The sequence below is a fragment of the Sprattus sprattus genome, assembly GCF_963457725.1.
Source record: "Sprattus sprattus genome assembly, chromosome: 21".
NCBI classification, from domain to species: domain Eukaryota; kingdom Metazoa; phylum Chordata; class Actinopteri; order Clupeiformes; family Clupeidae; genus Sprattus; species Sprattus sprattus.
In genome coordinates this window covers 3,134,470-3,147,674 of record NC_137919.1, presented here as the reverse complement: position 1 = coordinate 3,147,674, position 13,205 = coordinate 3,134,470, and the positions used below count along the sequence as shown (strand labels likewise).

At 48.2% G+C, this 13,205-nt stretch overlaps 1 protein-coding gene across 1 annotated transcript in view; it reads right to left on the bottom strand.

Annotated features, from left to right (window-relative positions):
• Positions 1–2,905: 2,905 nt before the first annotated feature.
• Positions 2,906–13,205, bottom strand: part of LOC308382284 (glucosidase 2 subunit beta-like) — a gene marked incomplete at both ends in the record, with an annotated part of 175,045 nt that continues 164,745 nt past the window's right edge. The window contains 2 exons of the mRNA XM_080859995.1: positions 2,906–3,046; positions 9,880–9,979. Of these exons, the coding sequence (XP_080716121.1) occupies positions 2,906–3,046; positions 9,880–9,979 (241 nt within the window). The remainder of the gene's footprint in view (positions 3,047–9,879; positions 9,980–13,205) is intronic.

Below are 13,205 nucleotides of genomic sequence, written 5' to 3'. Positions count from 1 at the left end.
CGCGACAACCTTGAGTGCTTTCTCAAGTGTGGCCTCACAAGTTTTAGTTAGAATCCATATACATCATTTAATATAATTGCTGATAAAAACTGATACATTAATTACACTGATATTTTGCTGTGAGTAGAACTAGATTTAATTTACGCATGAATAGATTTAACAGACCCAGCTCTGTAACATGCTAAGCTTCGCTACCCCAATACATCACAGTATTATGAGGTAGACTTCATGTACACATAGCAGTCTGTATAGACAGCAGCAAATCCACTTGGGGACCTCTTCACTGGTCAACAGGGTTCAAAAAGAAGAAATGTCCAGAGTGTTGCTGGATGCTCAGGTGGTCCAGTGGCAGAGAGCAGGGGTCCGTTCGGCGTAGAACTGAAGCTAAGTTAAACAATTGTCATTTTAGCACGTTAGGTTAATCGCGCTAAATGAGAACAGGATATATCGGCTCGTCAACGGCTGATCTGCATCCTAATCATGTGGTTAATGTCAACCAGGCGAAACTTATCAGCTAAGTTGTGCGTGCTCGTCCTACTTCAAAAGGCAGAAAGGGTCGATCACCAAAACTGATTTTTCTAATGGTATAATGGTTATAAACTCAAAGAAAATGGCTCTTTTTGTATCCGCTGGCGAGCAGGAGAAGAACGCTTATGAAGAATACAGACCATAATCATGGCAAAATTCAACACCGCCACCGCTGTGAGAGCAAGGCAAGAAGCATTGTGTGAGGATGTATTTTGGCTGATATCTATGTTTGAATGCGAAATAGCAAGTGTCATTTGGGACAGATGTTAATGTTGCCGGTTAGAAACTGCAAGATTGCTAGTTCTATTCCCTTCACTCCCTACATCGGTGTAGTTTTACATTTCCTTGCAAGTCGCTTTGAATAAAAGCGTCTGTTAAATGACTAAATGTAAATGGATTAATAACACATGCAATAAATTGAAGCAGTGAAAATAAAGTGTGTGTATTTCTCTCTTCTTATCATGAGTCCACCTCAATCATTTTCTACAATACTGGTGATCGCAAAGAACTCTCTCCCTACGCTTATCAAACTATCTATGAGTCCTTTGTCAATGGGATCCCTGCCAAATGGTGTGGCAAGCTTATCCAGCTAAACTTAGGTTAGCCTGCCCTGGAGCAGGTTAGTGCTAATTGATATGTTACTACGGTGATTTATCGAAAGTTGCTTCGCCGAACCAAAAAGAGGGCGTTTTTTATTTTAGCGTGCAATCTAGCTCACTAAACCGCTTAGCGAGCTACGCCGAATAGGGCCCAGGTAAGTTCATGTGTTTGTTGTCTTAAAGGTACAAGGTTCGTGTCCCACCTTGTCCATGTGTGTGTTAGCAGGGGGAAAGTTGATGTTGGGAAAAGTACAGAAGTTAAAGCCTGGGTTTGCCGCCATCCTGTAGAAGCTTTTAACCCCTTTTTTCTGAGCTGGATTTCTTCAAGTTAGCCCTCCCCATCTCTTTCTCCTCAAAGGTCCAACTCTGTAGTGGTACTCATGATTGGAACAACAGATAGAGTCATACGCTGTAGGGATCAGAATAAGTCTTTTGAAAGATACCAGTTTATTATTGAATATATTATTGAATATCTATGCATATTATGCAGTTTACACCGGTTGTAGATTTAGCACACACAACTGGGAAAAGTAAAGTAAAAAATGACTGCTTTGTGTGGCAGTAATGAAGAAACAGTGATCTTCTGGTCTCTATCTCCTCCCTTCAAATGCAGCGCTACGAGTCAATAGACTGTACCTGCTAATGCAATACTAGGTCATCACACACTAAGGCCCTCTGCATTCAAGGTTACAGTGTCTCAGCATTCTTGAATTTGTAACCTGCTTTCTTGCTGTAATTCGATTGCTGTGTACAAAAATAGACGTTTAAAGATGAAACCCAGGGGAGTCATGTACATTACGGAGCTTGCTGGGTTTTTCTTTAATATCTCACACTCTCTCATACACATACACACACACACACACACACACACACACACTCTCCCTTTCACTGATATTGTTTAGCGCTGAGAAACAGCATCAGGTACAACAACAACAACAACAACAGTATTACATTTTTTTTTTTAACTTTTATTTGTATTTCTTTCTTTGTTTTCAAGCCCATATGAGCTCCAACCCAATCACCCTAGAGTGTGTGAGCCTGAGTAGCACTTGGCTGGGCGCATCTATGGTTTCCATTAACTGTAATTAACGCTCCTTGGTAAATGTGGAAAACACACACACACACATACACACACACGCTCGGTAAAATGTGTGTGTGTGTCGACAACAATGCGCCACTTCCACCTCACCGGCATCCTGTTTCCACTAATGGTGAGCTGCCTTCACAAATGGCACTGTGCTATGATATTATGCGCTTCAGTTTGATGGACACGTTGCAGTGGGAATTAAAATGTTGACAACAAAGATATACTACTAACTAGCTGTCGAGAGCACCAAAGGGGACTAGAGGTTGTTCTCTAACGCATATAATAATACAAAAAAAGTTTTTAAAAAAATGTACAAGCAGGGACAAATCCCATCTGTGTAACGTTTGGACTTTCTTTTAAAAGCAGCACTTGGTTTGGATCCATTCTTCAGACTCGTGTCTATTCACACTAAGGGGAGGTAAACAACTCTTACGGATAGATTTGTATACAAAAACAAACAAAAGAGATAAACAAACAGACATTATTGCTCAGCTGTAGCTCTGTCTGTTGTGGTTGAACACTCTGAACACACTCTCACACTGAACACTCTGAACACACACTCACACACTTTCTCACATTCTGTCACTAAACACACCCTCACACACTGAACACACTTTCTCACATTCTCTCAAACATTCTCACACTGAACACACTTTCGAGCTACGTAATGATCAGTGACATGGTGGGAGGGTCAAAGTTCATTGTGAACGCCTCTCACGCTGGGTTGCTGGGGCTGGCAGGCTGCGGGGGTCTGCAGCTCCATGGCATAGTGGCATTTACTGGGCTCCTTTACCCAGCGCAGGGTCGAGTCGGTACCACACACCAGCTGGACCTGGAGGAGAGGGGGAGGAGAGGAGAGAGTGTGTGTTTAGTGTGAGAGAGTGTGGTGAGTGTGAGAGTGTGCGAGAGTGTGTTCAGTGTGTGAGAGAGAGTGTGTTTAGTGTGTGAGAGTGTGTTCAGTGTGAGAGAGTGTGTGAGAGTGTGTTTAGTGTGAGAGAGTGTGTGAGAGTGTGTTTAGTGTGAGAGAGTGTGTGTAGTGTGAGAGAGAGTGTGTTTAGTTTGAGAGAGTGTGTTTAGTGATTATTTGTGGTCAGTTAAATACCAACTGCTTTGGTTAAATTTCACTTTTGTTTAAAGTTTAGTTAAAGGTTCTTGTATATAACAGTGTTTTTTGTGGTTTGGGCATCCTCAGTCATTTGGATGTTAAGGGTAGCCATGAAAAGTTAAGCGCTGGATTGATTTTTGCCATTGCTTGCTAATGGGTCACCTCGAAAGATGGCCAACTAAGCTCACGTCAGCTGAAGATATCAGGGACATTAAGAGGTTGAAGCAACAGAAACAAGTTCAGATCTAGTTAGGTTGCGCTGTTGTGGGCAACAACTTTTTTAAGGCTAGCTCGGGCTCTCTCTCTCTCTCTCTCTGGAACGACTGGAGACAAGGCTAGCTCTCTCTCTCTCTCTCTCTCTCTCTGGAACGACTGGAGACAAGGCTAGCTCTCTCTCTCTCTCTCTCTCTCTCTCTCTCTGGAACGACTGGAGACAAGGCTAGCTCGGGTCTCTCTCTCTCTCTCTCTCTCTCTCTCTCTCTGGAACGACTGGAGACAAGGCTAGCTCGGGCTCTCTCTCTCTCTCTCTCTCTCTCTCTCTCTGGAACGACTGGAGACAAGGCTAGCTCGGGCTCTCTCTCTCTCTCTCTCTCTCTCTCTCTCTGGAACGACTGGAGACAAGGCTAGCTCGGGCTCTCTCTCTCTCTCTCTCTCTCTCTCTCTCTCTCTCTCTCTCTCTGGAACGACTGGAGACAAGGCTAGCTCGGGCTCTCTCTCTCTCTCTCTCTCTGGAACGACTGGAGACAAGGCTAGCACGGGCTCTCTCTCTCTCTAGAAGCACTGGAGACAAGGCTAGCTCGGGCTCTCTCTCTGGAACGACTGGAGACAAGGCTAGCTCGGGCTCTCTCTCTCTCTCTCTCTCTCTCTCTCTCTGGAACGACTGGAGACAAGGCTAGCTCGGGCTCTCTCTCTGGAACGACTGGAGACAAGGCTAGCTCGGCTCTCTCTCTGGAACGACTGGAGACAAGGCTAGCTCGGGCTCTCTCTCTCTCTCTCTCTCTCTCTGGAACGACTGGAGACAAGGCTAGCTCGGGCTCTCTCTCTCTCTCTTTCTCTCTCTCTCTCTGGAACGACTGGAGACAAGGCTAGCTCGGGCTCTCTCTCTCTCTCTTTCTCTCTCTCTCTCTGGAACGACTGGAGACAAGGCTAGCTCGGGCTCTCTCTCTCTCTCTCTCTCTCTCTCTCTCTGGAACGACTGGAGACAAGGCTAGCTCGGGCTCTCTCTCTCTCTCTCTCTCTCTCTCTGGAACGACTGGAGACAAGGCTAGCTCGGGCTCTCTCTCTCTCTCTTTCTCTCTCTCTCTCTGGAACGACTGGAGACAAGGCTAGCTCGGGCTCTCTCTCTCTCTCTCTCTCTCTGGAACGACTGGAGACAAGGCTAGCTCGGGCTCTCTCTCTCTCTCTCTCTCTCTCTCTGGAACGACTGGAGACAAGGCTAGCACGGGCTCTCTCTCTCTCTCTCTCTGGAACGACTGGAGACAAGGCTAGCTCGGGCTCTCTCTCTCTCTCTCTCTCTCTCTCTGGAACGACTGGAGACAAGGCTAGCTCGGCTCTCTCTCTCTCTCTCTCTCTCTCTCTCTCTGGAACGACTGGAGACAAGGCTAGCTCGGGCTCTCTCTCTGGAACGACTGGAGACAAGGCTAGCTCGGGCTCTCTCTCTCTCTCTCTCTCTCTCTCTCTCTGGAACGACTGGAGACAAGGCTAGCTCGGGCTCTCTCTCTGGAACGACTGGAGACAAGGCTAGCTCGGGCTCTCTCTCTCTCTCTCTCTCTCTCTCTCTCTGGAACGACTGGAGACAAGGCTAGCTCGGGCTCTCTCTCTGGAACGACTGGAGACAAGGCTAGCTCGGGCTCTCTCTCTCTCTCTCTCTCTGGAACGACTGGAGACAAGGCTAGCTCGGGCTCTCTCTCTGGAACGACTGGAGACAAGGCTAGCTCGGGCTCTCTCTCTCTCTCTCTCTCTCTCTCTCTCTGGAACGACTGGAGACAAGGCTAGCTCGGGCTCTCTCTCTCTCTCTCTCTCTCTCTCTCTCTGGAACGACTGGAGACAAGGCTAGCTCGGGCTCTCTCTCTCTCTCTCTCTCTCTCTCTCTCTGGAACGACTGGAGACAAGGCTAGCTCGGGCTCTCTCTCTCTCTCTCTCTCTCTCTCTCTCTGGAACGACTGGAGACAAGGCTAGCTCGGGCTCTCTCTCTCTCTCTCTCTCTCTCTCTGGAACGACTGGAGACAAGGCTAGCTCGGGCTCTCTCTCTGGAACGACTGGAGACAAGGCTAGCTCGGGCTCTCTCTCTCTCTCTCTCTCTCTCTCTGGAACGACTGGAGACAAGGCTAGCACGGGCTCTCTCTCTCTCTCTCTCTCTCTCTCTCTCTCTCTCTCTAGAAGCACTGGAGACTTTTTACGAATTCACAACTAACTGAAAGAGCTTTGGCTGTTACAAACCAGTAAGGGCCGATGGGGTATGATTTGTTTTGGCAAGTGGGACCACACACACACACACACACACACTCACACACACACACACACTCACACACACACACTCACACACACACTCACACTCACACTCACACTCACACACACACACGCACACACACACACAAACATCCATCTTGGTCGTCCCCATTCGTCTGAGCCACGCTGCTGACGAGCGGAACCCAGTTTCCAGCGGCGCTGATGCGGATGACGAAAGTTCTGTGAAAAGGCCCGGTGGGCCAGAACTATGTGCTGCTCTACCAGTCCCTCTGGAGTTGGGAGCGCCGGGACAGTCACACTCCGGTACCGACGCAAGGAAAACGCAGAGAGTGCCAGCACCCCCTCAGGCAACTGTCTCTCTCCGAAGAGCTGTTCACACACACACACACACACACACACACACACACACACACACACACACACACACACATTGTGGCTGTCACTCTGTGTGTGTTTGTCGACTGATTATGTGGTGGTGTGTGTGTGTTTATCAGTGTATGTGTGTGTATGTAAGTGTGTGTGAGTGAATGAGTGAGTATGTTTATGTTTGAGTGTGTGTGTGTGTTTGTGTTTGTTTGTGTGTGTGTGTGTGTTTGTGTTTGTTTGTGTGTGTGTGTGTGTGTGTGTGTGTGTGTGTGTGTGCCAGTGGTATAGTAATGGACCGGTTCAATCATGGGCCAAGAGCGGCCAGGTTTTCAGTTTGACTAGTCTAATGAGGACTGCAGCTGACTGGGTCATGTGATACCTCTCATAACCAATCAGACAGTGCCATGATAGGCATGCTTCTCATTTCAGCCAATCACTGGCCCTCATATGAGAGACAGCTTGATTACTGTCAAAGCTAAACCTTGAGACATTTATGCACAGACGCCACAATCTGAACTCCCAGGCAGAGGACCAAAGTTAGAGCACAGGTAGTTATGTTCAAGTCTAATAGGCAGAGGGCCAAAGTATGTGCCAAAGTTAGAGCACAGGTAGTTATGTTCAAATCTAATAGGCAGAGGGCCAAAGTTAGAGCACAGGTAGCTATGTTCAAGTCTACTAGGGACTTTGGTACACGGTGGAGCTGTATACAACTGATTTGGAAGCAAAGCCCAAACAGACTCTCAGGCACAGCCAACAAGCCCAGAGAGACATGACTGAAGGACAACAGTGGAGAACCGTTCCAGTCTCCTGTGAATGATCATTCGCTTGAGGTACACACACACACGCACACACAAACACGCAAAAACACACACACACACAAAAACATACACACACAAACACACACACACACACACACACACACACACACACACACACACACACACACACACACACACACACACACACACACAGAGACAAATTAAATAATCGTCATACCATCATCCCCAATGTAGTTTAACTTCAATAGAGCATTGGGGCTATCCACAAATTCTCTGTTTCCATTCACTGTAGACTTTCATGGTAATGAACCCACATGGGAGTCTTCCTTGGTCTCTCTCACACACTCACTCACACACACACACACACACACACACACACACACACACACACACACACACACACACACACACACACACACACACACACACACACACACACACACACACACACACACACACTCTCTCTTCACACAGCTCCCATTAGCTCCTCGCGCTCTGAACCTCAGTTTGGCGCCCAATGTGTTCAGTTAAAAATGTAACACGTTTAATCATCTCATTTCACTCACTCTCTCTTCTTCCCTCCCTCTCTCTCTCCCTCCTCTTCATCTTCGCCCCTCCCGCCCTCTCTTCCTGTCTTTTGAGAGAGCGGGCCTCAGGAAAGGCAATCGGCACATCTCGATGCACGCACTCACTCCTCCATTCCCTTGCTCGTTCTCTGCCTCTCCATGCCGCCCCCCCCATCCCCCCCCCCCCCCCCCCCCCAAAAAAGAGGAGCACTTTGGAAAAAACCCTCGAATCGAATCCCTTTGATTTGACTCCCCTGGTTTGACTTCTCTTCCAAGGGGGGGGGGGCTGGAAGGGCAGACATGAAGTCCTCCTGTCCCTTTACATTTCAAACGCAGACAGAGTCAAGACAGAGAGAGAGAGAGAGAGAGAGAGAGAGAGAGAGAGGAGAGGGAGGGGCGGAGGGAAGCATAAGTGATGAAATATGCCACCCTGAACCAATGGGACTGCTTTGGCATTGGTGCCACCTTGTCATTCTTTGGGCCTCCACATACAAACAGGCTGGGAGTTGACAGGGGACATTTGTGAGACGCTGCAATGCCTCTTGGGTGTGTGTGTGTGTGTGTGTGTGTGTGTCATCTTGGATGTCCAAACAACCTTTTTATTTCCTCTTTTTTTTTGTCCTCCACCCGGGAGTACCTTTTGTTCATCCACAGAATTGTCTGTGGAGGCAAAGCTTGATAAAAAGGTTGCTATGGAGACCACTGGAGGAGTATAATCAGCGTCACCCCCCCCCCCCCGCTCTCTCTCTGCTCTCTTTCTCCACCCCCCACTCTCTCTCTCTCTCGCTCTCTACTCTCTCTCTCTGTGCGCTCTCTCCCCAACCCACCCCCCAATCTCTCCCTCTCTCTCTCTACTCTCTCTCTCTCTGTGCTCTCTCTCTCCACCCCCCACTCTATCTCTCCCTCTCTCTCTCTCCACCCCCCACTCTCTCTCTGCTCTCTTTCTCCACCCCCCACTCTCTCTCTCTCTCTCTCTACTCTCTCTCTCTGTGCGCTCTCTCCCCAACCCACCCCCCAATCTCTCCCTCTCTCTCTCTACTCTCTCTCTCTGTGCTCTCTCTCTCTCTCTCTCTCTACTCTCTCTCTCTGTGCTCTCTCTCCCCAACCCACCCCCCAATCTCTCCCTCTCTACTCTCTCTCTCTCTGTGCTCTCTCTCTCCACCCCCCACTCTATCTCTCCCTCTCTCTCTCCACCCCTCACTCTCTCTCTATATCTCTGCTCTCTCTCTCTCCACCCCCCACTCTCTCTCTGCTCTCTCTCTCCACCCCCCACTCACTCTCTCCTCTCTCTCTCCACCCCCCCCCCCCCCCTCCCCCTCTATCTCCCCAGCCCACCCCCAAACCTGAAGGGCATGGAAGAGTCAGCTCATAAAAGCGCTGCTGTTGTAATCACATCTTCTCCCTCCCACTACTCTACCCTGATATGTTTGGGCTGGGTGAGAGAGAGAGAGAGAGAGGGGGGGGGGGGGGGGGGGGGGGGGTGTATGGATGAGGTGACTCTCCTCTGTGATGTGGTGGGTGGCCATGTACCTGTTCCAACTAACCACGCTTATGTCATCATCAAGGCTGTTGTGAAAGGAACCACACACACACACACACACACACACACACACACACACACACACACACACACACACACACACACACACTGCTGTTGTGAAAGGAACCACACACACACACACACACACACACACACACACACACTGCTGTTGTGAAAAGAACCACACACACACACACACACACTGCTGTTGTGAAAGAGCCCCCCCCTTCATGATGCTTTATTGTGCTGCACCCTTCTCGTGTATTTATCTTCGTGTGTGTGTGTGTGTGTGTGTGTGTGCTGCATCCTTCTCGTTCCCTTGCTGCCTTATAAAAATAACCACTCCAGCTGCGGCTCTTTGCACGTCATCTGAACACACACTGGAATAGTCTAAAGGGAAGTGATGTCGGTACCCTTTCGCTCGCAAGCTTACATGACGTTAATTAAAGGCAGCAGTTAATATCAACAGAGCTTTAAGAGGTTGACCCTTTAAAATAGATTTGCATTACATTTACCTACATTACCTAAGGCAGCCTCCAGTGCAGTACAGGTACTGTATATGTTTACATCACTGTGAGTGCTCCAGGACAGTAGAGGTATATGTTAACATCACCTTGTGTGTGTGTGTGTGTGTGTGTGTGTGTGTGTGTGTGTGTGTGTGTGTGTGTGTGTGTGTGTGTGTGGATGTGTGCGTGAATGTATGTGGATGTGTGTTAGTGTGTGTGTGTGTGTGTGAGTGTGTGTGTGTATGAATGTGTGCGTGAATGTGTGTGGATGTGTGTTAGTGTGTGTGGGTGGGTGTGTGAATGTGTGTGTGTCTGTGTGTGTGTGGTTCCTTACATGAGTGGACCTGGTGGGGCCTTGCCAGCAAGGTTCTCCTTCGTTGTACTTCATGACACCATACGGGCTATCTGGAGGTCCATCCCAGGCATCCCATTTCCTATACACACACACACACACACACACACACACACACACACACACACACACACACACACACACACACACACGCACAAACAAACAAAATAGTAAAACACCAACATATTCAGAGATGCATTTATGAGACCCTCTGAGGGGGCTGTAGATTCATCTTAATGGCACCTGTTCCTGAATATGAAGACGACCCTGACGCAAGTATGGCGCTGCATTTCATACTGCACTTTGATCCAGCGACTAAAAGAATCCTTCGTCACCGCTGTAGTCTACCAAACATACTAATGAGAGGAATGCCAATCGAGGCGACGGTGATTCATTTCAATCAGACTCAGTCAAGGTGAAGGCAAGCTCTAATCGCTGCTGAATGTAAAGCACTGAAGCAGCGTCTCTATTAGCGTAGCGGGGGTGGGGGGGGGGCTTCCTGCTGTTGGATGACCTCTGCTTTACGGGGTCGCAACAATGACATCCTCCCTGAAGATGGAGGACGCGACGTCTTGCCTTTGTTGTAAAAATAAGTCTTCAGCGCAACAGGGTGAAGAGATTAACATTTGCATGGCAAAGTGGTGCAGGATTTCACCAGGCTCTCTCTTTTCAAGGTTTGTCTTTTAAGTATGTACTTGTGTTTAAGTGTGTGTGTGTGTGTGTGTGTGTGTGCGAGTGTGTGTGTGTGTGTGTGTGTGGTGAAATGACATGGGAGAACTAGTAACTAACTAATTTAATAACTAGTGTCTGCAGGACAACAGGTTTCAGATATCTCAATTTGTGTGTGCGTTTTGGTGTGTGTGACGGGTATACTTCTCAGTGTTTCAGTGTGTGTTCCTGTGTATTTATCTTTGTGTGTGTGTGTGTGTGTGTGTGTGTGTGTGTGTGTGTGTGTGTGTGTGCGCGAGTGTTTGTGAGTGTGTGTGTGTGTCTGTGTGTGTGTGTGTGTCTGTCTGTGTGTGCCTGTGTGTGTGTGTGTTTGTGTGTGCCTGTGTGTGTGCCTGTGTGTGTGTGTGTGTGTGCCTGTGTGTGAGTGTGTGTGAGTGTGTGTGTGTGTGTGTGTCTCTGTGTGTGTCTATGTGTGTGTGTGTGTGTGTGTGTGTGTGAGTGTGTGTGCCTGTGTGTGTGTGTGAGCTTAAGGCAGGAGAGGTGCACACTCGCAGGGTTCTTTGTTAGCTCCCGCCGTTGGCAGCGAGCCGAGGCAAAATATTAATTAGCATTAGTCAGAGTTAATACTGCGTGCCAGCGCCGCGGAGGGGGCAGCCAACACACCACTGAACTCCATCCTAAATGAAGCACACGTTTGCTCTCTCTCTCTCACTGTGTGTGTGTGTGTGTGTGTGTGTGTGTGTGTGTGTGTGTGTGTGTGTGTGTGAACTCCATTCCAAACGAAGCACACGCTTGCTCTCTCTCTCTCACTCACTGAAGAGCCACATAATTAATTCCTACCAAACTCACGGGAGAGAGAGAGAGAGAGAGAGAGAGAGAGAGAGAGAGAGAGAGAGAGAGACAGAGTGTGGGATAGAGAGACAGAGAGGGGGAGTGAGAGAGGGAGAGAAGGAGGGAGAGGGGGAGAGGGAGAAAGAGAGTGCCCATGTGAATGATATTGAGTGGAAGGCGAGGAGCTAGTCTCGTTATTTCTTTGATATCCTGAGGAACCCCTGCTACAGATCGTTCTGATTCTAATCATATGATTGAGTCAGAGTCAGGGCTGATCTGGCCCCCCCTCCCCCTCCCCCCTCCCCTCGTGTTGTCATTCTCTCTCCTTCCACTCACTGTATCTCTTTCCTGGCCAGACTTAGGGCAGATGGGCTCCCCATCAGGGCTGGGTTCCCTTTGAGATGTCTCTGTGTTACCAGGGTGTTCGTCCTTGTTGCCTTTGTGTGTGTTTGTGGGGAGATATGGCCAGGGTAACGGGGTGGTAGAGCGCCTAGGGAGATATGGCCAGGGTAACGGGGTGGTAGACGCCTAGGGAGATATGGCCAGGGTAACGGGGAGGGTAGATATGGCCAGGGTAACGGGGAGGTAGAGCGCCTAGGGAGATATGGCCAGGGTAACGGGGGGTAGACGCCTGGGGTGATATGGCCAGGGTAATGGGGAGGTAGGGCGCCTGGGGAGGTATGGCCAGGGTAACAGGGAGGTAGAGCGCATGGGGTTAACATAAAGGAATGAAACTGAGATTGAATGAAATCCGTGTTTGTAAATGAAACCATGAAGCTTGATCTCCTGCTAGTGTATTAATACATGAACTCTTGCAAGAACAGAATAATAACCAATACTGATCTGATCAATGGAGACATATTCAAAGAGAAAGCTACAACTTAAGTCAATTGGCCTGGGCAGAGCAAGATAACATCTTACAGAATGTATTTAACTGAAACATTTGGAATATTAATGGCATATTTCTGAAAAAATACATGAATGATCAGAAGATGAGAGCCCACAGACATAGTTCATAGTCTTGTAGACAGCATATTGAAACTTCAAGACTAAATTCCCATGAAAACCCATATAATCAACTCAAAGCATCACTAAAGTGTACAAGGTCCCAGAGATTGGCAGCTAAACTACATCGCCTAGAGGGGTTTGAATATTTGAGCTTACAGCATAGAGCAGACTTTAGCTGCTGCAGAGGGCCTAACCTAACTGTGTGTCAGGATGCCAGGACAGGTGTGTGTGTGTGTGTGTGTGTGTGTGCGCCGTTACCAATTTATATTAAGGACCCCCACCTGTACATCAGTGACTTCCCTATCAACCATCCTCACCTATCCTAAGCGCATTGTGTTACCTCTTGGTATGAAATGAGCTATTCAAATAAAGATTGATTAATTAATTGATTGATTGATTGATTGGACATGGAGGCTCCGCTGATAGTCCTTTTACTGTTTGTTCCTGATTGCTAACACACTTTAAGTCTCATGACTGTAGACGTGCACTTTTCTCATGACTGTAGACGTGCACTTTTCTCATGACTGTAGACGTGCACTTTTCTCATGACTGTAGACGTGCACTTTTCTCATGACTGTAGACGTGCACTTTTCTCATGACTGTAGACGTGCACTTTCTCATGACTGTAGATGTGCAGTTTCTCATGACTGTAGATGTGCACTTTTCTCATAACTGTAGACGTGCACTTTCTCATGACTGTAGATGTGCACTTTTCTCATGACTGTAGATGTGCGCTTTTCTCATGACGGTAGACACTACTCACACATATTGCTCATTTAGTCAACACATGCAATCAATGG